The 26,577-nt window shown below is 38.8% G+C and overlaps 1 protein-coding gene across 1 annotated transcript; it reads right to left on the minus strand.

Moving 5' to 3' along the window:
* Positions 1-356: 356 nt before the first annotated feature.
* sfrp5 (secreted frizzled-related protein 5) lies at positions 357-19,916 on the minus strand. The gene is made up of 3 exons (XM_048205564.1): positions 19,098-19,916; positions 11,047-11,124; positions 357-1,860 (listed from the first exon to the last, which is right to left on the minus strand). Exons 1-3 carry the CDS (start codon positions 19,621-19,623, stop codon positions 1,532-1,534), a joined length of 933 nt encoding a protein of 310 aa, XP_048061521.1. The 5' UTR covers positions 19,624-19,916; the 3' UTR covers positions 357-1,531.
* Between the last annotated feature and the right edge of the window lie 6,661 nt (positions 19,917-26,577).

The raw sequence follows: 26,577 nt of genomic DNA on the forward strand, positions 1-26,577 counted from the left end.
ATGAAATAAAATTACTCATATCGTGAAATAAGATTTTGGTCACATCGCCCACCCCTTGCTGTAGTATATACAATTTAGGCATCAGAACTTCCTTTATTTTTAATCTGCTGTTCGAATGGTGTCTTAGTAAATTTACTGGCAATCAAATATTCAATATCTCTACTCTCCATAATTAAGGTAGTTGGTGCAATTTTTTATTTTTTATTTACCAATGAAGGCAAAAGTTGGCACAGTTTTCCTAACAATTGTAATGACATCGGCATATTTGGTGAAGAGGTGGTTCCAACTTCAGTAATATTTTATGCTGTTACAATGGTGAATTTACAAACAAGAAATACACATTCTGAGACATGAAATTATATGAATAACTGGGATTTTTATTAACATTAAATCGTCCTTCGCCCATTTTCACCTCAAAATTTTGGGTAGGATGTGCCCTCCTTGCCTCCCCAATGATCTGCCACTGGACAGAACCAAAATTGTTTTCTGAAAAAAGTTGTTTTCTGAAAAATTCTCCTTTTGTGTACCACAGAAGAAAGATATTCATAAAGGTTTGAAACGATAAGAAGGCTTTTTTGGTTGAACTATAGTTAATTCCTGAAGATAAATAACAAATCCTTGTGACAACAACATTAGATAATATCATTAAATGGTGATATCTGATTAAACAGAACTAGCACAGTTAAATTTGAACTTTTATTACAGTGAGATGTAACGTCGGAAGGCTCTTTCCATACCATGTCTGTATATTTGTAGAAATATATAATAATTTTAGTAAAAAATAATGTTGCATACTGTATAGAAAGCATGAAAAACACCTCACCAACCAAAATGATTGAATGAGTCCAGAGTCTGTCATAAGCTTGGCTGATATGATGTGTGCTCTTAGATCAGATAAATGGTCCAGACTTGCTCACAGGACTGCGGTTGACATATCTGGGCCTCCGTCCTGACCAACACTTTTCAATCCATCAGTTTTCTTACCTCCCAAGTTTCAAGCCGGAGTCGAGTCCCATTCTGCTGCTAATGATCACGATCTTCGTAATACATAATAAAAACTTTTTATTCCTTATCTACAAAATAAAAGATACAGATAAAAACCAGTTGGCACTATATTTGTTCTGTTTCATTTGTTTGTGGAATCTCGCCATTGAAATCAAATATGTGTTCAGTAAGTGAGTGCATTCTTTAAAGCTCTAGTTCACAATTCTCTTTTTCTCACATTGATTGAAAAGGTTGCCAATGTCTTTCCAAAAAGTCTCATAGCTTGTGCTCTGAATGAGGGAACCAGGAAAGTTTCACTAAAATATGCATGAGCATCATAAGTGTGCTGATTGCTTCATAAACAATACTTTTTATGTCGATACAGTTGCCAACAAAATGTAGCTGTACTTGATGATGAATTAAGTCCTAAGCAGTTTCCAAAAGCCATTTCATGAGTAATAAAATACATCTGTACTAATGGTTGGAATTAGGCATGGATACGGTCTCTGAAAGAGTTATTGGAAGTTGCAGAAAGAAGAGTCATTGGTCACTGGAAGACAGTGTGATAGGTGGGACACTGATGAGATTTCATGTATTTAATGGCAAACTTGAGTTCCTTGCTCTTTTTGTCCCACTTGTGGATGGACATGAGCAGTAACTGTTGGTCCACTTTGCGGCCCATGATGAGGAAGTTGCTCCCCAGATTGTCCAGTTGCGAGCAGGGACAGTTCGCTCCATTCTTGATGTATAGCGTGAGCTTCTTTAGGTCTTTCTTCCTCAGTATTCCCATCTTCAGAACCTTCTTCTTCTTTTGTGCTGCGATAAGCTTGCGGTCGCCTTTTTCCTTTTTCACCTCTTTAATCTTCATCTTGAGTGCTGTAGATAAAATATAGAGACTTAGAGCAGGAATTCCCAAAATTATTTTGTCGCTTGAGATTTTAAGTTCATATTTCAATAATTCATATAACTTAACACATTCGTTTAGGCTTATTTTGATTTTTATTTAAAAATGATTTAAATTTTACGTTATGATTTTTAATTAATTATTAGCTTTCATCACACCCAAAAATGAAAAGTCTGTCATTAAAGGTGCCCTCGAATGAAAAATTGAATTTATCTTGGCATAGTTAAATAACAAGAGTTCAGTACATGGAAATGACATACATTGAGTCTCAAACTCCATTGTTTCCTCCTTCTTATATAAATCTCATTTGTTTAAAAGATCTCCAAAGAACAGGCGAATCTCAACATAACACCGACTGTTACGTAACAGTCGGGGTGTACGCCCCCAATATTTGCATATGCCAGCCCACGTTTCCAACATTATAAAAGGCATTAGACAAGGGCAGCCAGTATTAACGTCTGGATGTGCACAACCAAATCATCAGACTAGGTAAGCAAGCAAGAACAATAGCGAAAAATGGCAGATGGAGCAATAATAACTGACATGATCCATGATAACATGATATTTTTAGTGATATTTGTAAACTGTCTTTCTAAATGTTTCGTTAGCAATAGCATGTTGCTAATGTACTGTTAAATGTGGTTAAAGTTACCATCGGTTATTACTGTATTCACGGAGACAAGAGAGCCGTCGCTTTTTTCATTTTTAAACACTTGCAGTCTGTATAATGCATAAAACACAACTCCATTCTTTATAAATCTCTCCAACAGTGTAGCATTACCCGTTAGCCACGGAACACTATCAAACTCATTCAAAATCAGAAGTAAACAATATAACAGTATACAATACTCACATAATCTGACACATGCATGCCGCATGCATGACGAACACTTTGTAAAGATCCATTTTGAGGGTTATATTAGCTGTGTAAACTTTGTTAAGGCACTGTTTAAGGCAAGCGTGATCTCTGTGGGCGGAGAGCATGGGATTTAAAGGGGCCACAGCATAAATCGGGGCGTTTATAATGATGCCCCAAAATAGGCAGTTAAAAAAATTTATAAAAAAAAGGGGACACCTTAGACTTATATTACATCTTTTAAAAACATAATCTAGGGCACCTTTAATATCTACTAGTGTCAGATTATTATTTTTATTTTTTATTTTTTTTTTGCAGAACATTTACAAGTGAACGATCCCTTTAAAAACACCAAGGGAAGACCTTTGGAAAAGCTTTGGGTACTACTTTGGGTGTTGTCATTTAACTTTATCCATTGGAAAAAATGGGAAATCTTCTCATGGGACCCTTGGTCACACTCCAATTCTCCCATATATTTTTGCTGTCTCAAGCAACAAGACATTTCACAACGAGCACACAGGAAGAACCAAGGCTATCCAGAGCGCTGGAATAGTTTACACCTCCCCGGAGGAGCATCATTTAAACATGGACGGCAATAATTACTCTCACCAGGGAGAGGACGGTGAGTGGAACGGAAAGTTTTAAAGACAGATGTGAAAAGTGAACACCCCTTCGGTAGCCCATCCACATAAGCCACCAAATCTTCCTTCTTTGAAAGTTTTTTTAAATTTTCATATTTTCAAATTGCCATAACTTTTGAGAAGAGATTGCACCTCTTGCTTTGTTTAGGCTTTCAGATGTCCTTTCCTGACTTTTCTCTACTGCATCTGAATTTGCATTGTCTTAGGCTCTACAGTTGAGTATTTCATGACTATTAAAAAAAGTATGCATATGTATAGCATGAATAAAGTATTATCAAGCATGCATGTGTGTACTATGAATGAAAGCTGAACTGTACTACATCTGCCACCATTTTAGCATTGTCATGTGAGCTATAGAGTGAGTTGTGCCATTTCCCTGTTATTCACAACTCCTCTCCCATGGTCTATGGATATTAAAGTGTCCAGTGGATGTGAACCTCAGAATCAATGCAGAAGAAGTTGATCATCTGGGTAATTTTTTTTTTTATTATTATTATTATTTTTTTATTTTTTTTTGCCTACTGTGTTATGAACACCAGTACAAAACTCAGATACTGCTTTTTGAGCCCAGGTTGTGCTTTTCACTGTGTATTCAGGTTGGTGTCTAAGGCAAATTATTGGCTCAGAGCAAAAAAAAAAAAGGTCACAACAGATGTTTAAGTAATCCATAAAGTTTCAAGAAAATTAATATTATTATTGACAAAAATGTGTCTAAAAATACTGTTGAGTCCAAATTTCAAAGGAAATGAAGACCAATTTGACCCCTTGATGCATTCTTGGGGTAGTCATACATTTTTTTTTTTCCCCCATCCTATGACCACAAAATATAAAAAATGACATTGATGAGAAAAACAGTTTTTCAATTCATGGAATATCAAATAAATAAATGTTTTTAGAATGCCAGGTCAATTCGACCCCCTTTATGCATTTTTTATTATTATTATTATTATTTTTTTTTTTTTTGCATGTAATTTTAAATGTATACAAATTATAAAATTCTTTAAAAAATGTATATGTAATTTTTGGTAACGCTTTATTTTACAGTGTCCTTGTTACACGTTACATGTAGTTAATTACTATAAAACCAGTTAACCACACCCTAACCCTTACACTGTATTTTTTGTTATTGTGACTAAGCTTACCTGCCTGTTACTAACTTTATTAGGGCTGTCAAATGATTAAAAAGGTAATCAAGTTAAATGATAAACATGATACTCAAATTAATTAAATTATTCATAATTATTCTCATACATGAACATTTGCTTAGAAAATGCCCTAAAAAAGATGTTTCATAGACATTGCATTATTGTGTATTTTGGTGGTGTGTGGCTTGGTGGTGTGTGCGCCCCCCCCCCCATCCCCCCCCCACAAACACACAAAATCCTTCATGAATTTGCACTGCTTCAGCACAGGAATTTCAGCTTCCATCTCCATAATTTTTGTTTGGATCAGGTCTGGTTTTTCCTTTAGAAACCATAAAGAAGCAAGCCTGCTTCAAATAAATAACACTGTGATCCACATTCCCAGGTTCTCTTGTTTCTAAGTTACATTTGAAAACATGAAAGTGGCAAGTAAAACCTGTAATTGATGCTATGAAACAGAACTTATCCAAACGTGCTGAAAGCACATTAATCAATGACAACATTTGTCCTGCATAATCAGTGTGAGCTAGGCTCCTTGTCTACTATCATAAACATTCATGCATCTCTGGAATGTATGTTTAAATAGTTTCACTGATAACCGTTTTAGTTCACTTGCATGGGGATATTTGGTGTTGGCATAAATATTAATTTCACTGGAATAATCAAATGTCAAGAAACAAAAATCAATTGAAAAAAACTGAAAAGAGTGTATAGAATGAGGAATCAATCTGAGAAATGGAGGGAAGGAAAGATGACAAAGAAGAAAATGTGAGTACACGCCACAATTCTAAGATGTTTTTAATTTATTGAATGTGGTTGCTAGGCCAAAGGAAGGTGGTTGCAGACATATTGTGGGTGGTTGCTTAGGTGTTTTGGTGGTTGGTAGGCATTGTGGCTGCTTAGTGGTCCAAGTCAAAAGTGGCCACCGCCAAGTCACTAAACAATTTCTTGTGCCTAATTATAGTGTGGGTCCCTCATTTAATGTAAGTCTATGAGAAGTCTTGTTGCTTAAAATATAGTATTGTTGCTGTGTCGGGACACCCCCAGAGCCATGGTGTTTATTTATGCTTTTTGGGGAAATCAGCTTTCGACATAGTTGTCTCTCTTTACAAAGTAGATAGATTTAAAATATTTTAAGACATTTTGCAAAACTACAAAACCATACAGTTCACATACCAAACTGTAGTTCAGCTACACATGGGGTTTTTCTCTCTGATTCAGGTGATTGCTCATGATGCGTAATGCTTGTGGGGAGTGAGCACGCCTGGGCAATATCGTGGTGACAAGCCGAAACCACAAGAGCTGCTTTAAATTGCTGGCAGTAGGTCTGACAGCAGATGAAGGAAGGCACGGAGGAAAAGTGTCGCCCTGAGTATTTGCAGCATTCTTTCAATAATTCTGTAACCAAAACTTCCCTATGTCCAAAGCCATAGCCAAGCAATAGACCTGCATAAAGCTTTGGGAGGTTTTAGCAATAGAGACTATTGTGTTGAAATATTCTGACAATGCAAACACCAAACAATTTATTATATCACATTATTATACCATAATTTCTACTCTATTTTATAATTCAACTGCATCACCTTTTTAGCTTATACAATGAAAACCATTAATATGGCTAACCAACATACACACTGAAGTCATTCTGGACTATATATATATATATATATATATACTGTTTATATAATTAGCCAATCCGTGTTTTAATGCTGTGATTATTGTTAGATTATGTTGAATTCAAAACTTCAAACTGCAGAGCTGTGATGAATCTTTAAAGAAAAGAGTCTCTATTGCTGCACTTTACCCTAATCGCCATTCCTTATATAATGGTGATTAAAGATCATTTATCTTTCAGGCTGCTCAAAATAACCATTAGAGGGGCGAATAGAGTCAAAACCCATGAGGTCAATTAGATTTGTGTGTGTGTGTGTCTTTAACCCTGTAAAATGGTTTTTGCCGACGCTAATGCTAAAAATTGGAAGCTTTTTTAAAAAACAAAAGCAAAATAAGGAAAAATACTAAAATTATGTGTTGTGTGTTTGGTCTTTAGTGTGATTAAAGTTTGTCTGTTTTTTTCCAATGAAGATTGCCTGTACTGGACAAACCATAGTTCCCTGAAAAGGGAACAAGACGCTGCGTCATGATGCTTTGGGAATGTCTCTGTGTGATTGTGTCTGAAACACGTGTGTCAACTAGTCTAATGGCGAGAGTGAACATCACGGCTGGTGACGGCATGACCAGAAAAACATAAAGCATAAAAGCATATCCGGAATCTGACGTTAGCTTCAATTAACTGAAGCAAGTCAATCACAGGGATGCAGGAAGTATGGCAGGGCGACGCAGCGTCATCCATGGGCGAACTCAAGGTACGTGGGGGATACCAACAGGGCCTGAAGATCTCCTACTCCTTTTTTTTTTAGAGAAGAAATGGCTAGAAGGAATTTAAGGTCATAAAGTTTTCCGGAACCGTCTCCAGGGGCTCAAAGGGAGTCGCAGATAAACCTTTGAGCACAACAGCCTGATCCCAGGATGGAGCCCTGGTACAAATTGTAGGCCTCAGCCTCAAAGTGCCATGAAGGAAATGAGTCACTAGTGGGTTCCTCCCCACTGAAACACTACCCAAATGGACATGGTAGGCAGCTATGCCCACCAGGTACACCTTTAGTGTGGATGGGGGTAGCCCTGCAACCAGACAGTTAACTGGATCCCACTGACGCATTCTGCACCAAGAAGCAAATACATTCCACTTTAGGGCATAAAGTTTCCTTGTGGATGTAGCTCTGGATTGAAGCATGGTCTCTTCAACCTCAGTTGAGAGACCTGAGTCTATGAGTTGGACCCCCTCAAAGGCCAAACCCACAGGTTCCATATCTCTGGGCGGGGAAGAAGGATCATGCCTCCCACCTGAGACAGAAGGTCCCTCTTGATGGGAATCTCCAAGGGAGAGCCATCGAGGAGGGATACTATGTCAGAGAACCAAAATCGGCTCAGCCAGTACGACACTACGAGAAGTAGACTTATTCCGTCCTGGCAGACCTTCTCCATAACTCCTGGGAGCAGAGCAATCGGGGGAAAAGCATACAGACATAGCCATGGCCATGTCTGTACTATACAGTGTGTGAGGGAGAACCAAAATGGACAGATCATCATGTCCTGAGACGCAAACAGATCCACTTCTGCTTGGCCGTAAACCTCCCATATACGCTTCACCACCTCAGGGTGAAGCCTCCATTGCCCAGGCCTCAGCCCTTGTCTCAACAGAATGTCTGCTCCTGTATTTTGGTACCCCAGGATGTATACCTTGGCAGCCATCATCTCCAGGCAATTTATGTGCCACGAAAGATGATGACTCTTCCACAGACCCTGAGCTGAGCGACCTTCCATCCCGTGAGAGAAGCATCTGTTGTGAGCGTGACGCATTAACATTAAGCTCCTAACACAGGACCTTGTGACAAGAACCAAGGCTTTCTCCATATAACCAAGGTGTGAAGACACCTGCATGTAACCTTTATCATACGAAGTGGGTTCCCCTTTGTAGAAAACCCCTTGGTCCTGAACCACCACTGCAAGGGTCTCATGTACAGCAGGCCAAAAGGTATTACGTTGGACACAGCTGCTATCAGAACCAACAGTCAGGAGTGACTGGCCTAGCTTTATCTCCTTTACGACTGTGAGGATCGCAGCAACACGTGCAGGCAAAAGAACGGCCTGCATCCCTTAGTGGGCAGCGTGAGGGCCTTCAGTGAAGATGCTAAATCTGGGGACAGATAGCTCGCAAGCGCCTTTTCCACCTTTCGCATTGCCCCATAGCCACATTCTTTCAACCCCTTGATGCTAGAATAGACATGGACTTGGGGCTGAATAATCATGAAGAATATGGCTTATTCCATGACCTTGATATTTCTTTGTGGCCCCGTGGTATAGATTTAGGAGACAAAAAGTGCTCATTTAGCTTGCTTTTAGGGTGTGCGCTCTGTTTCTCAGCTGGCCAATTGCTATTTAATTTAGACACAGCACGAGTAACCACCTTCGCCAGCTCCTCATACGCTGGAGATAGAAGTGGCAAATCTCACCAGCCTCGATGTTAATACATCCACCACCTCAGAGCTGGATAGCTGAAGCACCAGGCTCTCTCCCCGGGTAGAAGAAGCCGCAGTACGGGTTTCCAATCCCAGTGAGAGAGCGCTGGATCCCACGGGTGATGGCAGAGAAAAGGCTGGGCCTGTCTTTATCGCCTCCGTGAGATCCATTTGCGAATCCCACGATATCAGCTTCCATGCTGCCTCAGTAGCAGTGGGGCCAGAACCATAGAGAACGCAAGCCTGATCACTCTCCTCAAAGAGTGAAAGGTGGGAGAGGAGCGTGCGAAGCGGCAGCCTTTCACAATACTCGCAGTCAGCCTCCTCAAAGGCTGACAGAGCATGCTCTGCTCCCAAACACATAACACACAAATCATGTGTATCCCAACCCATAAGAAAACAAGGGCAGGGAGGAACACACAATTTGAATGCCTGCTTATTCGCCATTTGAAATACTGTGATTTTGACTGCACTATATAGGGATAGACAACAATAAAGAGGACAAACAGTATGAACACAGAACGCTTGCTGAGGCACAGAAGTTAACATCAGCCATTCTGGATGTGCTTTTATGCTTTCCTGATCATGTTGTCACCTGCATGTGATGTTCACTCTCACCATTGGAGTAGTTGACACACATGCTTCAGACGCAATCACGCAGAGGCATTCCCAAAGCATCATTGACGCAGCACGAGTTCCCTCAAAAGGGAAACTCAAGTGACTTTGCAAGAACAGTGGATGTGATTGGATAACACGGACTAACCTGCAAATCAGTTTCATCGCACAGCATTTCAAATGTTGGTTTGATCATCCTAAAACACCTCAGCCAAAGTCTGTCATCAAAATTATTTGGTTTAATTTCCTCCCGAAAGATCATATGATTGCATTTCCAAACACCAAGCAACCGAATTCATGATTCGGTTTCCATAGTTTCTTCCCCGAATTACAGATATTTTTTGTGCCAATTTCCTAGGAAGTGACAATTTTGTTATCTTGAACATATGACATGGAAATGCTTCTTTATTCGCAAATGTGTGTGTCTGTGTGTGTATATATACAGTATATATACATATTTGTATTTTATTGCAGTCACTGAAAATACAAAATGGTTAATTATTATTTTGAACTCTAGATTTGAGCACCTGAGAACTTTTCTTTGAGTTAAAATGCTCTCACTCAAAAAGGACAATGACAAATCAGATATAAACAAAATAAAGCCTTATAAAATCTCAAAACCAAACTTAAAAACAATGAATTTCCTTAGCGCTACATAAAATATTATAAAATCAACTGGATTCAGAGCCAGTGAATACACTCTAATGGAGAGGTTTCTCAGCAGCGGTCTTCACATTCACAAACCTTAAATCATTTGATAAGTGTGCTGCTGTCAAGTATGTGTTGATTGCACACTGAGTACAGTTAGACTGTTGAAACTGGCCTTAACATCCAAGTAAGACTAATAGAGCACGCTATTAAACTTACTATCATAATAAACTGTACAGCACTAGTTAACAAACAACAAGTCATGTGATCAGGTACCAGTGAAGGGGAAGAAATGAGTCAAGCAGTAATATCCTTTCATGCATTATGCTTTCAGTATGTGGAGTATTAGATCTCAAGAGCAGGAACTAGTGGATTTTTTTTTTCTTTGTGATGTCTGCACTTCTCTTTCTGACTTTAATGTGTAAAATATAAAACATAGAACACTCAGGCTACTACTAACAATATTTTCTAATAGTTATCAACTAAAATACGTACAAATCCAAGAGAAACAGGCCTCACAGCCAAAGATAAGTCAGGCGTATGTGTGACTCTACTGTGCTATAATCCTCTGCTCTCTATAGGGAAGGCTTTTCAAATGACTTTTAACCTTGAAACTCTTTTATTCAGTGCCAGAGACTCATTCTAGAGAATTTACCTTTGACAGATCAATGGATCTCCAGTCAGAATACATCACTTTAAACGAACCATAAAGAATCTAAAACAGTTACAACAGAAATCCTCCAGCACCATTGAAAACTGGACATCAGTTCTGTATGAACTCGTGCCCCATGCATTGAAAACAGGTTTGGGATGTTTTGCATATTATTAATGTGGAATTTGATATCTTCCAAACTGTATTCAACTTCTCTACTTAGAAAATATGTTTTAATGCATTTTAACTTAAAGCAAGATGGGATGTTAAAGTCAACTCTTTGTATGGTGTAACATATGCACAGTAATGTTAATTCAATGCATAGCAGAGCAACCTCATATTGTATCTGTTTTTCCTCATGATGTCACATTTATTATGTTCACACTAAATATTAAAGTGGCCACTTTCCCATACAAGCAAACCGCAGCCTTTCTCATCATTTTTTTCATTACATATTTTTACCATTATGAAGAGATCACAGTTAAGTTGTCAAATTTGATGTCTCAATAAAAGTTAATATCTTACCAAAATCACTGGCGCAGTAGTGCTCCATTATGGTGTCTGCTTTCAACTCGTTGTCACAGGGTGGACACACTTTTGAAACTACAGGGTAAAGAAAGGAAAAGATGGTTAAAAATTAGTGTCTCATAAAGAACTATCAAATAGAAAATTTAGCCATAACAGTAAGTACACCGTTTTTGGTGTTTAAAGTAGACTGTAAAACATTTTTAGGTAATCTAAAAACAACGTATGCTTCAGATGTAACTTAAAAAAATAACTGGTTTTATTCTAGTCAGAAATATAATTTACCTATATATTACAATTAAATGAACCGGACTACATGTATTTGTGTCTGCCATTGGTCTAACAAACAGATAGTCCCACCCCAAACTTGGCCATTGGTTGAGATTTTATTGGTGTTCATTAATGAGATAAACTGTTATGTGAGGTCAGTAGCAATGATACAGTAAGTTCAGTGAAAGATTCAGTTCAGCCTATCGTTGGTTAATCACAGGAGACTCAAACAAACAAATAAAAGGTGGAATGTTTCATATTTACTAAAATGATTGGTTTCCAATAAAATAAACTCCCATGTGATTGTTTATCTAACAGCTCTAGGGTGTTTGCTTTAGTGCAGCAAGTAGAACTCAATGCAGTGCTGGACTCATGCAGGGGCAGTAGGCCAGTGCTAATGGAGCTTAATCCGCAGTGTTTGAAGCCATGAGAGGGAGAGGTTTGGCAGCTGCTAGTTTTATTTCCTCACAGAGGAAGGGAAGTTATAAAACAAGATTAAGACTTTCAGTGGTTCATCACTGTGAAATCACATCCCCACAAATCTGTAGTGTGTACAGTATGTCCTGCATATACCCGGACTATAGTCTGAGAAAAAAATATTTTGGGCCTCTCCAAAACAGGATGTGTCTGAATGTCAGAGAAACCAGAATATTTTACAGTCATTGCAGATGTATGAAGACAAATACAGGGGTAAGCTTTTAATAGGACACTGTGAAAACATTCTTCTCAGCAGTTTGACAGTGAAAATGTTCACTGGAACATGCAAACAGCTGTACATGACCTTCTTGGAGCTGATAGTTATTTGCTGATCTTATTTTTAACTGTAGAGATACAGATGTTTATTGTGCCACCTACTGGGGCACTGGGTTTCTGTTCAGTGGGCTTTTATATTACTGGATGACATATACTGTACACATGCTCATATATGGGCAAATTTTACATTATCAGTACCAAAAAAAAAAAAAGAAATCATTATACTAATCTGTATTTTGTATTGTTTTCAGTGATGTTTAAACATTCATAAAACAAGATTTATTTACTTGAAGCAAATTTGTAAAAGATAAAAAGACTTGTTTTCAGAGAATACATCATCAATTAAGTATATTTGTTATATTCCATTGGCATTTTTTTTTTCTTCTAGTTTTAAGCACAGCCCTCTCTAAATTGGCGTAACAATTAACTAATGGCCAATATTTTTCTTATATTATGAAAATTAATGTTCATTTTAAACTTAGTTAACTTAGTACACTGTGGAACAACAAAAACAAAACTTAAAAATAAAGTAATAAAAACACTGTCTCTGTGTCACTTTCACATCATTTCAAATCCCTCAGTTCTCACCATCTCTGAAAAGCCAAGCCAACCACATGGACTATTTTAATGATGTCTTTACTACCTTTCTGGGCCTTGAAAGTGGTAATAACTTTGCAGTCTATCAGAGATCAGAAAGCTCTCGGTTTTCATCCAAAATATCTTAATTTGTGTTTCGAAGATAAACGAAAGTCTTGCGGGTGTGGAACGACATGAGGGTGAGTAATTAATGACCGAATTTTCATTTTTGGGTGAACTAACCCTTTAACATAATGAATCAGGGTAAGACAAAAACACATTTTGGAAGATGGATGGCTGATGTATTGACTCATTATTTAAATTTTGTTAATTATGATCCAAAAAAGTTGCGCAGTGTACATTAAAAACTATTTTATACCATTTTGCTTTGGAAGTAAATGTTTTAACGGATGTTCCTTTTTCTTTTCTTTTTTTGAAAGAACTAAATGCTTTTATTCACAGAATGTGTTATATTGATCAGAAGTGACATTAAAGACATTTACATTGTTTAAAAAAGTCTATTTCAAAAATAAATGCTATTCTTTTATACTATTTTCATCAAAGAATGCTGAAAAATGTATCACGGATTCCACAAAACAAACAAAATAAATAAATAAATAAATAAAATTTGCATATTAGAAATATTTCTGAAGGATCACGTGACACTGATGACTTGAGTAATTTGGAGTTTTATTAAATTATAATAATATTTCACAAAATTACTGTATAACTGTTTTTTGTTTGTTTGTTTGTTTTTTATGTAGCCTTGGTGAGCATGAATGACTTCTTTCAGAATCATTAAAAAATCTTAGAGTCAGTACAGAAATGTAAGAACAGTAGTATATACAAAATATTTTGTAAATGTTTTCTTATTGTTATTATTATTATTATTATTATTATTACTATTATTATTATTATTATTATTTGATATTTTACCCAATCTCTTTTTTGATGGCTGATTTTGATTTTTGGGTATAAGTATCAGGTGTATTTTCCATTTATGAAAGCTTCCGAGCTTCTATCATATCATCGATCTACTTAACCGAGTAATTAGGAAGAATGCCGGATGTGGCTTGTGAACATTTGGAAAGTCATTCATTTGTACAGCTAAAAAAAAACTCTGTCCAGCCCCTGTGGGGTGATTCTGACAAAACAAACCGTGACCAGATTGGCTAAAGCTTGAAGTTCTCCACTGAAATCCACCACACAATGAAGTGTGTTATATCTGATCTCTGAGGTGACGAATATGATTTTGTCATTTATTCAGCACAGGTCCTCCCTTGAGCTCACAAAACAAAAGCATCTGGTAACAAGAACTTACATGGCTCGTCTCCAGACTCCCCCTTCCAGGTTAAAAACCAAGGGTCAGAGTTTATCACCCCAGCCTCGAGCACAGACATAGCGGTAGATAATGAGGAGAGGGGTCAAAGTTCACCAGGCTTCAGTGCACAGGTCGTGGGGAGTTGAACCCCTCTGTACATTTCAACCATCAGTTGGTCCCTGAGCAGAAATTCCCATACATTCAGCATTCAGCGGGTGACATGTACGGTGACTTGCACACACCGAGCGTGTTGTGGAGGAAACTTTTGTTTCGTACTCGCAGGCCGTCGTGAGCTGCATTCTTGAAGCTGAAATGTCTTATTTGCACAGCAGAGCGATTTATTCTGTTTTGCAGGGTGGCTCGCTGGCAGGATGCCTGGTAGAAACGGAGCCAAAGCATGTGTCAGGAGACTGAGCGAGGGTAATTCTGCAAACCGAGTTTCTGCAAGAAGTGCCAATTCAGAGATTGAGTGATATCAGAGCAATACTGGCTTTTTTTTGTAATCTATTCCCTGAATTTCCTGTTGAATACTCTCTTATGTTCATTGAAACGTGTAAGGACTCAACAGAACTGCTTCTGAAATAAATCTTTATTCCTAAAGCAGTTTATACACTCTAAAACCTGTTTTGTCAGGTAAGCTAAAAATGTGGTTCATGTGGTAACATCAATTGTTGTTTTTATTCAAGTTTATTGACCAATCAATTGTTATTGGTTGTAGGGTCAGGTTGTCTGTAGGGTCAGGTTGTCTGTCTGTCTGTCTGTCTGTCTGTCTTTTTTTTTTTTTTTATTTAGACAGATTTTCGATAGTGGTCACATATTAAGGGGCTAGTCACACGAGGAAGTTGTCACAAAGCCTTTATCTCAAACCACACATTCAGGCAAGAGTCAATGATTTAATGAAAGTATGTTTTGAAATTGGAAAGCCTGAACTGTGTTTTCATAAATTATTGCCCAAAACCTTAATATTGGTGACTTATTGGCATGTTTTGTTGTGACAAGACACACCATATAGTGTGACAACATGCCCCGCTGCGCTTTCACAAAAGGTAAACATATTAACTGAATTGAATTCCCCCCCCCCCCCCCCCACACACACACACACACGCGCACACACACACAATAATGCTGAAAATGTCCAATAGTTGGTTTTTTTTTTTTGTAGCCATTTAAAATATGTACCTATACAGAAATTACCTTTTAAAAATATACCCACATTGAGAAAGTTTTACAGGAATTGAACAAACTAGCCCCAAACTTCCATATTATTCATTTAAAGTACTTGAATAAAATATCAAATATTTAGAAAGACTAGAAAACCGTAAGCAATGAAATCTGAAAGACTTTCTCACAGTTTGTCATCATGGATATAAGAGTAAGTCCTCACAGTTTCCTCAGAGAGACTACAGGTATTTCTGTGCCCGAGTGATTTCTGCATCGCTGACTTTCTGTATCACAGTTTATGGGGAAAATGTTCTGTTTAAACTATGCACAGGTCATAATTTTATGGCTCATTTGGACCCTTGAAGTTATGAGTAGCAACACTTCGGACATAAAACATTAATCAGGATGAAAAACTGCTGTGATTTATGTCTGTTTAAATGTGCAGTGAGCGGAGACAGAGACGGGTTTACATGTCTCCCCGAGCCGCCCCTCGGGCAGCAGCACCTCTGCGTTTAACAGAACCACAATGGAATACACATTCACTCTTATCTGAGATGGTAGGTTTGTTTTATCTTGTACATTTCTATGTTTAGCCTAATTAATTGTCTTGGTTCTGTTCTTATAATAAAATGTAACACTAAAATTCCAGAGCAGCAATACTAATGATTTTCAAACAGGTTTCACAGATACTTCCCCCTTCTGCCATTGGTCAGCTAACAAATAGCCCCACCTAAAACTGCTAAACCAATGCAGTTGAGTGAACATGATTTCATCAAGTAGCACATGTTCTTGGATCAAGATCCTTGTTGATCCCGGAACAACATTTCAATCAACCAATCAGATTAGAGCGATAGGTTTACAGTTAATGTCGAGTTCAGTCTTACAACAAGGTTTAGGGACTTCTACATTTATATTGACCAATCATTTCCCTCTGATTTTAGGGATAAGTTAAGGTTTTTGATGAAAACATTCCAGGATTGTTCTCCTTATAGTGGACTTCAATGGCCTCCAGATGGTTGAAGGTCAAAATTACAGTTTCAGTGCAGCTTCAAAGGGCTTTAAACAATCCCAGATGAGGAATAAGGGTCTTATCTAGCGAAACGATCTATCATTTTCGAAAAAAATTCAACTGTATATGCTTTATAAACACAAAATATCGCCTTGAACGTACTTCCGCTTTCTGCATTCTTCAAAATGCTTACGCCATATGTCCTACGCCTTCCCTATTCTACTTACAGAAAAAAACGAAACTGCCGCTGCGTTCGTTCCATAAGTAGAATAGGGAAGGCGAAGGACATACAGCGTAAGCGTTTTGAAGAATGCAAAAAACGGAAGTACGTTGAAGGCGATATTTTGTGTTTATAAAGCATATACAGTTGTAATTTTTTTTTTTAAATGACCGATCGTTATTCCTCGTCTGGTATCGTTTAAAGCTCTTTGAAGCTGCACTGAAACTGTAATTTTGACCTTCAGCCGTCTGGAGGACATTGAAGTCCACTATAAGGAGAATAATCCTGGAATGTTTTCATCAAAAACCTTAATTTCTTTTCGACTGACGAAAGAAAGACATGAACATCTTGGATGACATGGGGGTGAGTAAATTATCAGGAAAAGTTTATTTAAAAGTGAACTAATCCTTTAAGGGTAGGATTAGGTTTATGGGTAGGGATAAGGTTAGGACTATGAATTTGGACAGAAATGTTGAACCAAGAACATGTCTTACTTGGCAAAATCACCATGTAGTTGTCTCTGCATATTAAAATGGGATGTGAGAAAATATTTTAACATTCAAAGTGACGTGCTTCAGGTTTAAATTCAGAAGAACCTTATAATCACAGATTATAAGCAGTGAATATGTCATAAAATAGGATGTATGCTGGATTTTTCTGAGGAGCCAATAACATGTTTTTTGTTTTGGCTGTTTGTCTGTTTAGAACTTCTGTTTAGTCTTCGGTTTGTAGAATGAACAATATTATTTTAAGAGGCTTTTTGTTGCACTGTCCAATGTGATTTACTGGAATGTATCTCCAGAAACAGCCCGTGAAACATGTCTGTGGCTCTGGCTGTGAACGGGCCCCATCCCAGGATTTTACCTCAAACCACAGGGGAAAAAAACAGCTCTTCATGTCCCTGGTCCGCCGTTCGAGTGTGCCTGAGCTGACGGCTGCAGGCCGGAGCGACTGGCCGTGTCAAACGAGGGTTTGTGCTGTCATGTTATCTCTAGAGTCCTGTTTCACGTCGATGTGCACGCTCACCAAAACACACATCGCTGTAAACGCTTGGCTGTGAGCTACTTTCCCATTCAGCTGTGATGCAGAAAGAATTTTACTTAGTTCTGCTAGTTTTCAAACTCTCAGTATCATGTAATTTCAGAACAGCTATGGTTGTAAATGATATTGTCTTGAAGGTCCCACTCTTTCTCTGCTTGCTCTTGAGTTTGCTGCAATTTTAAGGAGCTTATTTTTCTAACAGAAGCCAAGCTACTTAACTCTGAAGTATGAAAACAGTATTGTGGAGTCACATTTTTTCAAAAGCCTCTTTTTTTTCTTCTTTGAGAACATTGTAATCCATCAAATCTTAACAGTGAAAAGAGAAGCTGTGTGCATGTTTACACACATGTTTACTTGGCTATCTAAATGTACATATACTGTAGGCTTTTTTTGTTTTTATGTATAGCTAATTATGACTAAAGAATAAACCAAACATTTTATCTTACCCCTATTAGAAAATATTTGTCATTTTTAGAATGAAAAAAAAAAAAAAAAAAAAAAAAAAATCCCCTTTATGTTTGAATCAGTTTTACATTTCAGGATGTCCCCAGATGTTAGAAGTAAACATATTTTCTATTCTACACAACTTTTCTGAATGAAAATTATCATTAGATAACATTTGGTAGTCCTACTGTTATGTTAGTTTTTATTTATATATTTTTAAATGAAAGGAAAGCTGTATTGTACAGAAAATATGGTTCATTTTGAACACAGCATACATTATGATGCATATTTCTCATTGTTCTGTATAGGGATGTGTCATTTGTGCATCACGTGTTGCATTAATTTTTGCAATAATCTTTACAAATGGTTAAGGAAATGGACGCATTTTACAAACTGACAAAGAATAAGATTTGTTTCAATTTCTTTTTAATATTTTTTTTTTTCTTTGACACCACATGCTTATTTTTCTTTCTTTTTTTATTCTTTTGATAGTCTATTGTCCTGGTTATGCGGTTTAACACCGTCCTCAAACTGAGCATTAACTACACTTCCATTTTGCTTCTCTTGTCCTTGCTGTTTCCATTACAATAGTCCTTCTCATTTCAGTTAGACAAAGTAATGTACAACTTTTCTGACTAATTAGTGATCCAAAGGGTTTGGTTGCCTGGCTAATTGGAAACCTAAATGCACGATTAAACAAAGAGAGAGAGGCAGGGCACAGCAGGAACGCTCCTCTCCACATTCCACATGAGATGTTTGCTTTAGATAGTGAAAGGTTTTTGTCCTTCCAAGAGCTTTTCTTAATTTTACTTTCTCTAGAGCTCTAGGCTAATCAAAGCAAGAGAAAATGGGCCTTATTGTATAGATCTTTGGAGACTTGATGATTATAATTTTTGTACTTTTTAAACAAAAAGGGGAGGTTTTAAAATCAGCAAGTACTGATGCTTATAATTGATCATGAACATGTTTAAAAAACAATACTTAAATATGAAAATAAAAACTTTTATAATAAAAAAAAAAAGATATTTCTATGTTTTTTTTATGCATCTCTTCTCATCTGTATTTATTTATTTATGCTATGTTAAAATTATATTTTTTTTTTCCTGCTTTTTTTTGCCAAATTTTGGTGTACAGGTATAAAATTGTCACATCTGTGTTGCATTCATTTCCTGTGTAAATTAATTTTAGATTTTCATTGAATTAATCAATAACTGTCATATTAACATATTAAACCTCAGTGTTCTTGCAGGTCCTACCTGGAGTCTGAGTGGCGTGACCCGCAGAGAACTGCATGGGAATGCACAGATCGTTGTCGATGGGGAACTTCTCGCACTGTAGCATCTCTGGCCAGGGAAAGCCATAGGTCTCCATGACCGGGGCGCAGCTGTCACGCACCGCCTCGCACAGAGACCGGCAGGGGTAGATGGGCCGGTCCAGGCACACTGGAGCAAAAAGGGAGCAGAGGAACACCTGCGTGTCAGCGTGGCATCGCTTTGCCAGGAGTGGCACCCAGCTGCCAGCCTGCTGCTTGACCTCAGGCATGGTCTCGTGGTCCAGTAGGTTTGGCAGGCGCATCTTTTTGTAGCCCACGTTGTAGCAGAGCCGCAGGTCGGTTGGGATATCCACACACTGTGGCTGCTTTGCATAGAAGCGGCCATTGTGGAAATTGTCAGATTGCCAGCTATAGTAGTCGTACTCCTCTGCTGAAGCAGCGGAGGTGAGCAGAACCAACACCAGGGTCACAGCCTGGGTCAGAGACACCTGCCTCGTCTGCTCTGCCATCCTCCTAAAGTTCTGGTGTGATTCAGAAGGGGAATGGGGGGAAGTGGTTCAAAAAGAAGAATTTTAATCCTTTTTGTTGTGTTTGAGAATAAAAAAAAAAAGACTAAAAGTGCTGGATTTTCCCTCCTTCTTGTTTCTGGTTGTCCTGCAGTTTAATAGAAACTCCTGGTAGCAGGCAGTAGTGGCAGATCTCAGAGCTGAGCTCTTTTCTAGCTTGACTCAAGTGCACCTAGTGTATAAAAAGACAGTGGACTCAGGGCCCTATGAGCTGACAACCCCTGAGTAAGCTTGCCCACCCACCTCCCACTGGTTTCCCCTGTCCACCATAAGCCCCACCCCCCTCCCAGCTACAGCCAACTGCTGCGTAGTGGGCGGCACCCCTGCAGCCCACCCCCCTTGCAGACACTTCTACAGGCAGACCACGCTCTGTCCTGCAGCACAATGCATGTGTGGAGTGTGCTGGACTTATGCATTTCTCTTTAGCTCTGAGGACACACAGATTTTCCTCACATATCATCAGCCCTGGCCTTTCACATTCTACTTTATTAGGAAATAATCAGAAGGCAGAAAAAAAGATTCATCTACAGGTGGTCAGGGCATTTTGGATGTGCTGTTTAAGATATGGTAATGCCTCTGCTGGATGTGAATAGAAACTGGCTTTCTCTCTGTCTCCTTATATCATTTGCTGTCACACCGTGGGGCCCAAAATTCAACACATAACAGCCACCTAGCAGCAGGGGACCGTACTGCCATATTACAGACGTCCAAACTGAGAAGCCTTACTGACAGATCTTTATCTATTAGCACTGTTTAAAAATGTAAATGTTAAATGCTGGTTACACACACACACACACACACACACACACACACATATATATATATATATATATAGTATACAACGGTTCTTTCTGGTTCTCAAATCTGATTGGCTGGGAACCGTGCAATATTCTAGTGATAACAGCACTCCTACCTTTTCACAGTTTGAAAAGCTTGAAGCCTGAAGCGAAATCCACCGTTTTTTTTTTTTTTTTTACAAATACTACACTTGATGTACCACGAACTGTAGTTTTAAGGGTTTTTTTAGTTGTTTAGACTGGAAATATGTGACTCATATTTAATCATATTTAATCCTATTTAACTATTTGTTTTGACGCTTTTGCATATGCGAGCTCCAGGCCATCAGCCGGCATTCGATGCTCGTGTACCCGCAGAGAACAGCTTAATCTCAGCCAGTGCTTCAGGTATTTGCCGCTGGCTCTCATGTAGATAATGGTTAAAAATGTAATTAATTTGGGGTATTTCAAATGGGCAATCTTTGGTCTTATTAATCTATTACTTGTTTCAGAGCAAAACAAATACATCTTGTTTACAACATAAATTTAGAACAGAATTTATTCATTTATTCATTTATATATTTATTTTGCCATATGGAAAAATACAACGATACAATGTATTATGATTTTTTTTTTTTTTTTTTTTTTTTTTTTCACAAAACCTCCAGAGTTCATGTAGAAAAAGACAGATTTTCATGAGCTATCTTTAGACATTAGTGCAGTGGAGAGAAAAAGGAAACAGGCCAAGAATAGTCCATCAGAGGGACGGCATACAAATGACATAGCAAACAGTGGTTACAGTAAATCCAGAAAGCTAACAGAATGCGGTTAGCAGGCTCTTTGAATGTTTACTTCGTGGAGTTTTACAAGCTGGCAGAGGATGTCACACCATTGCATAAATGCTGCAAAAAGTACAGAAATTTTTATTTTTGTAGAAAGTCTGTTGAAATTTTATCTCACAGGCCTCCATTGTTGGTTCTTTACAAAGTTCATATTTTTTTTTAGCCAGGACTATGGGACTGAGCTTAATCACTCTCTCTCTAGAAATTGAAACTCATTCAGTCCTGTTTTGTGTTGCCCAGATTGTGTCAAATACTGAAAGAGGCACAATTTTACGCTCTTTACAAATCAATAATCACCGCAGCAGATATAAATGAGATTATAGTGATGATGAGGAATGTTATCGGGGCAAATATTCTGATGATAATTTGTGTCCATGAGGCAATTCAGAGAATCAGCACATAAAACTGATACCAAGAGATCCCAAAAAAGCTGACTGGAAAGTGCATTATGCTTTGATAGGAATATTTTTTTGTCATCCGATACACAGAGACATAATTCCAAATCCCAAGCAATATATCATTCACTGTTACTTCATCAAGACATGGTGTCAGGGTTTTTTTTTTTTTTTCTTTTTTTAACTTTTGGCATTTTAATTATGTATTTATATAATAAATTTGGGGGCTTTTCTCAGATATACATATGCAAGCAATTTTGATTCATTTAATTTATTAGCACTTTAATCAGTTGACATTTATTTTCGTTCTCCCTTTTGGGGATCAAAGGGGTCTTTATAAAAAGTCAATGAAAGTTTTATGGCCTTGATTTGATTCCCATATAATAATAAATAATGATAGTATTAGTTGAATATAACTCCTGATGTAGGTATAGTGGAAACTGCTGTGTGAGCAGGTTCTTATTAGATGGACATGCTTTTCATTGTGGTTCAGTAAAAGACGAACTCGTTCTGCAGGGTTCATCAGCATGCAGGGCTGTGTTAATTGGCTATTCAACTCTACACTTCAACTTTCTCCAGCCTTGTGATTGGCTCAGCATTTAGAGATTAAGTTCAAGCACCGCTGGAAGTGCACTTTCAGCCAAATGCTTAAAGAAAGGATTTGAAGTGACTATTAAAAGGATTTCAGGGTGCTGGAGAGGTGGCCCAATGCCCAGATATGCTCAGTAAATTCCTGATAAGCTGGGCAAGGAAACCCTGAAGAATAGAGAGAATGCTTTGGTCAAATGAGGGCACTGGATGTTTATTACTTCATAGTAAATGTTATTTTAAAAGAAAATGTAAATGTCAACACAACGCACAATAGAAATATGTTTACAAATGGCAAAATTTGTTTAGGATGGGAACAAAAATATCCATAGAGATTGTTTTTCTGTGTTTTAGAGGGAAGTTCTCTGCTCTGGGACAGAATTATAATGTTATTTGGTTTTGAAGGGCACAGAATGATTGTGATAGCAGAATGTTAGTTCATATCTGCCTTGTCAATAAAAGCATTAACTTATGGAGCACTTCAGATTACTGCTCTAACAAGAGACTTTATTGTTTGGTTTGTCTTTACATTCTTTACAAACTGATGTAACATATTTCAAGAAAAATATGCGATGTTTTTTATATATTTCAAATAATTGTAAACATTTTCAGATGTAGACAATAATCATTAAATGTTTATACATCTGAAAACTATTGGAGTGTCTGGATAGAACAGATTTTGGGGACCACTTTGAAAATCTGGGAATCAAAATCTAATTTAAGTATGGAAATAAACATTTTTGTTTTGTGCTTTCAACAAATTTAAAACAAAGGAATACTGTGCCTTAAAATGAGAGAAAAAACAAGATTTAAAAAGAGGGGTTGGGTTTTCTTCTCTTCAACTTCCTGTATCGGTTTTACAATTTTCGCTTTGAGTTAAAGGACTGAATCACAAAATGCATGTCCACTCACACTGTATTTCGAGTTTGTTATAAAATTACATAGTCGCTGAAATGTGATGAAATACAGGGGTACATTTCTTACCGCAGTTTTGACTCGGGATAGACCCAAAATAAGTACTTTCGCTGGCAAATGAGTTCCACAAAAACCACTTGGACACACTGGACTGTGAAACAATTTATTTATTATCCCTGGAAATGCAAGATCACATTTTCACTGTATTAGGTTCACCGCCTGGCACGGCTGAAGGGACGCCACACTTGCAAGGCAGCCATGGAGTCAGGCATGCTTGCGGGAAACGCACTTCAGTTTGGATTGTGCTTCTCCCAATCACAGTCGGGTCTTTAAGAGACCCTTGAAAAGATTGTGGTCATGGAGCAGAATTCAAAGGGACAGATCAGAGAATAAAGGGCCCTCAAAGCCAGGTTCTACCAAGGATGGAGGGGTCCGGGAGTCCTGGGGGTCTGCACATGCAGGCAATGATGTGAAACTTCCACTGACATGCCCGAGCTGCCACATGCGAAACAAAACATTGAAAGAGATGAAAATGAAGTATAGAATCCTATGTATTTAAGTTTCATATGTCAAGGGAATTAATAATAAAAAAGCTTGCACAAGGAGGTTTTCTGGAGTATCTCCTGAATAGAATAAAATGTGCCACAATTCAGCTTGGCATCTGTTTTACTATGTCAGCACTTACACTGAAAGAATTGGAGTACTGTACTAAATCACACTACTGCCATTTTTCTGTGCACATTTAGCATTTATGTAATGTTATCATAATTAAATAGGGTTTCCAAATGACACGCCATAAGCTGAAGATATTTAGGAAATACACACACAGTCCCAGCAGATCAATCCATCACTCCTTAATGCTAGTTTGCATGTTGCTTCTACTTAAAAAAGCAAACTAACTATTGGGAAACAAATGGCAGTTTGTGTTGGGCAAAATCTCTGATATCTAATAGTCTAGCATGTGTCAATTGATTAATGAGTAATTATGAAGGTCTCAGCCTTGTTTTCACATGGCAAGTGTCAGCAGTGTTGAAACAAAACGGGTATTCAGAAAATTTCAGTCTTTCCTCAACTGTCTCACTGGCAAAAATGCTCTTGCAGAATGTGGCTTTGAACACGCTGACTCGAATTCCCTCTAGAGGATTTTCTTAATCATCTTATATGCCCTGCAAAGATGCCCGTGGCTCAGCTGCCATAACAGTCTATTACAGCAGGGGAACGAAGAGGGCTTTAAAGGTGCTGTAAGTGATGTTAGCTATTCAGAAACTCCACCAAAAGACTTTAAAACTCCCTTCACTTCCATTCATAGACATGTGAATGTGGGAAAGAAGAAATGCACATGCAAATATGTCATCCCTGCTGCACTCTATAGCCTACAAACAATACAAATGTCAAAGCTGCATTGAGTTTCAGTGTTGCAGGAATAAATTGTATATTTTAATAAGGTTAAAATTGTATATTTGAGTAAAATATAAAATTTAATTGTATATGTTCATAATATGATTTTTTATATTTAATTGGGATTTATTATTTGCTAAAATCTGAAGCCCTAGAATGTTGGTTTCCTGTTTCCTTTGTTCAGTTCTGCCAGGTACATCCTCGTGGACCTCCCATTCCCCAGCACGCTCTGTTCCACCAGTTGAGCTTCACATTGAATTGGGTGGCTCCAGCAGATGATGAGGTTTCCCTCGCAGCATTGGGGGATGGGCTTATGGCTGGGGGACACGGGGGTAGGAGCTGTTGCGGAACGCTGCCATTTAGTGGAATCTTCTGTGACACCCATTCAAAGCATCTAAGGACCCTAAGGCAGCAGATCCCATCTACTCATCCTCGAGTCCAGCCCTCTGTGAGCAGCAAGACCCCAGCGTTCTTTTTGCAAGCAGGTGGTGCCATCCGACCAACCACAGGCTACTAAGAACACTTGTAAGGCTTTAAAGTGGTCCTGATACAGGCGACCCGGGGACAGAGAGGTTGTGGATTTGCTTGCCCCACAACAGCGGGCGAGCAACCTCGCAAAAAGAGTTTCCTCTGCATCAGGTCCTCGGTGGATGCGACTCCCTCACCTTCCCGCACCCTAATGCCCCCAGGCCCACACTCCGGTAAGTGTTTTACACAGCACCTCTGCCACTGTGGGCCCCCAGACCAAGGTCAGTGCTCAAGTGCACCACACGTCACAGGTTTTTTTGTGACGCAGAGCCTCCCAACTTGACAGATCTTGCTTTGCCTCGCCGCAGGCTCCCCCCACGGGTACCCTGGATATTGTTCCTTTAGTATGACTTGTGCAGGTCTTGGGCATGTGGCTAGTGCTCCCCAGCCTGTCACGCTGGTTGGTCAGGACAGTCCAGCTCTGTTATGTGATTCAGTTTGCCAGGCATCCGCCTGGGTACAGTGGTGTTCTCCTTACCTCAGTTTGAGGGACGAACACAACTGTCTTGCGGCAGGAGATCGCAAACCTTCTGCTGAAGGACTCGGTAGAGCCTGTCCCCCCCAGCCAAGAATAAGAAGACAGGATTCTACAACGCCTGTTTCATAGTACCCAAGAAGGGTAGTGATCTGAGACCAATTCTGGATTTGCGTGTTTTGAATTGGGCCCTTCATCAGCTCCCGTTCAAAATGCTCACGTGTCCGACATCAGGATTGGTTTGCGGCAATAGACCTGAAGGATGTGTACTTTCATGTCTCTATTCTTCCTTGGCACAGATCGTTTCTACGGTTTGACTTCTAAGGACGAGCATATCAGTACAAGGGCTGGCCCTGTCACCTCATGTCTTTACAAGGATCGCGGAGACTCGAACACAAGAACACAAGAAGGATCGAACACAAGAACCAAGTGCTACGGCACCTAGCTTGATTGGGACTACGGTTCAACTGGGAAAAGAACAAGCTCTCCCCTGCGCAGAGAATCCCTTTTCTATGTGTGGAGTTGGTCGCCATGACAGCACAGCTCTGTAAAGACCGTGCTCAGTTAATGCTGAATTGCTTGAATTTGTTCCAGCACAGTCATATGGTATCCGCAGCTGAGACTGCTACAGTATTGGCTACAGACTCGAGTCCCGAGATGGGCATGGCACCACGGCACAAATCAGAGGACCCCATCTGCACTGGAACATCAGCTGCCTAGAGTTGCTATCTGTGCTTTTGGCCCTGAGGAGGCTTTGGCCATTGATTCATGGCAAGCATGTTTTGTTCTGGACAGACAACAAAGTCTTTGGAGCGCACATCAACTGTCAAGGAGGTCTATGCTCCTGTCGCATGTCACAACTCACCCCACCATCTCCTCCCTTGGAGTCAGCAGCGGTTGAAGTCGTTGCATGCCGTTCATATCCCGGGCGACCTCAATCATGCTGCCAAAGCGCTCTCACGATGGGTCACTCTCCATGG

Source organism: Megalobrama amblycephala, linkage group LG10, assembly GCF_018812025.1.
Source record: "Megalobrama amblycephala isolate DHTTF-2021 linkage group LG10, ASM1881202v1, whole genome shotgun sequence".
NCBI lineage: Eukaryota > Metazoa > Chordata > Actinopteri > Cypriniformes > Xenocyprididae > Megalobrama > Megalobrama amblycephala.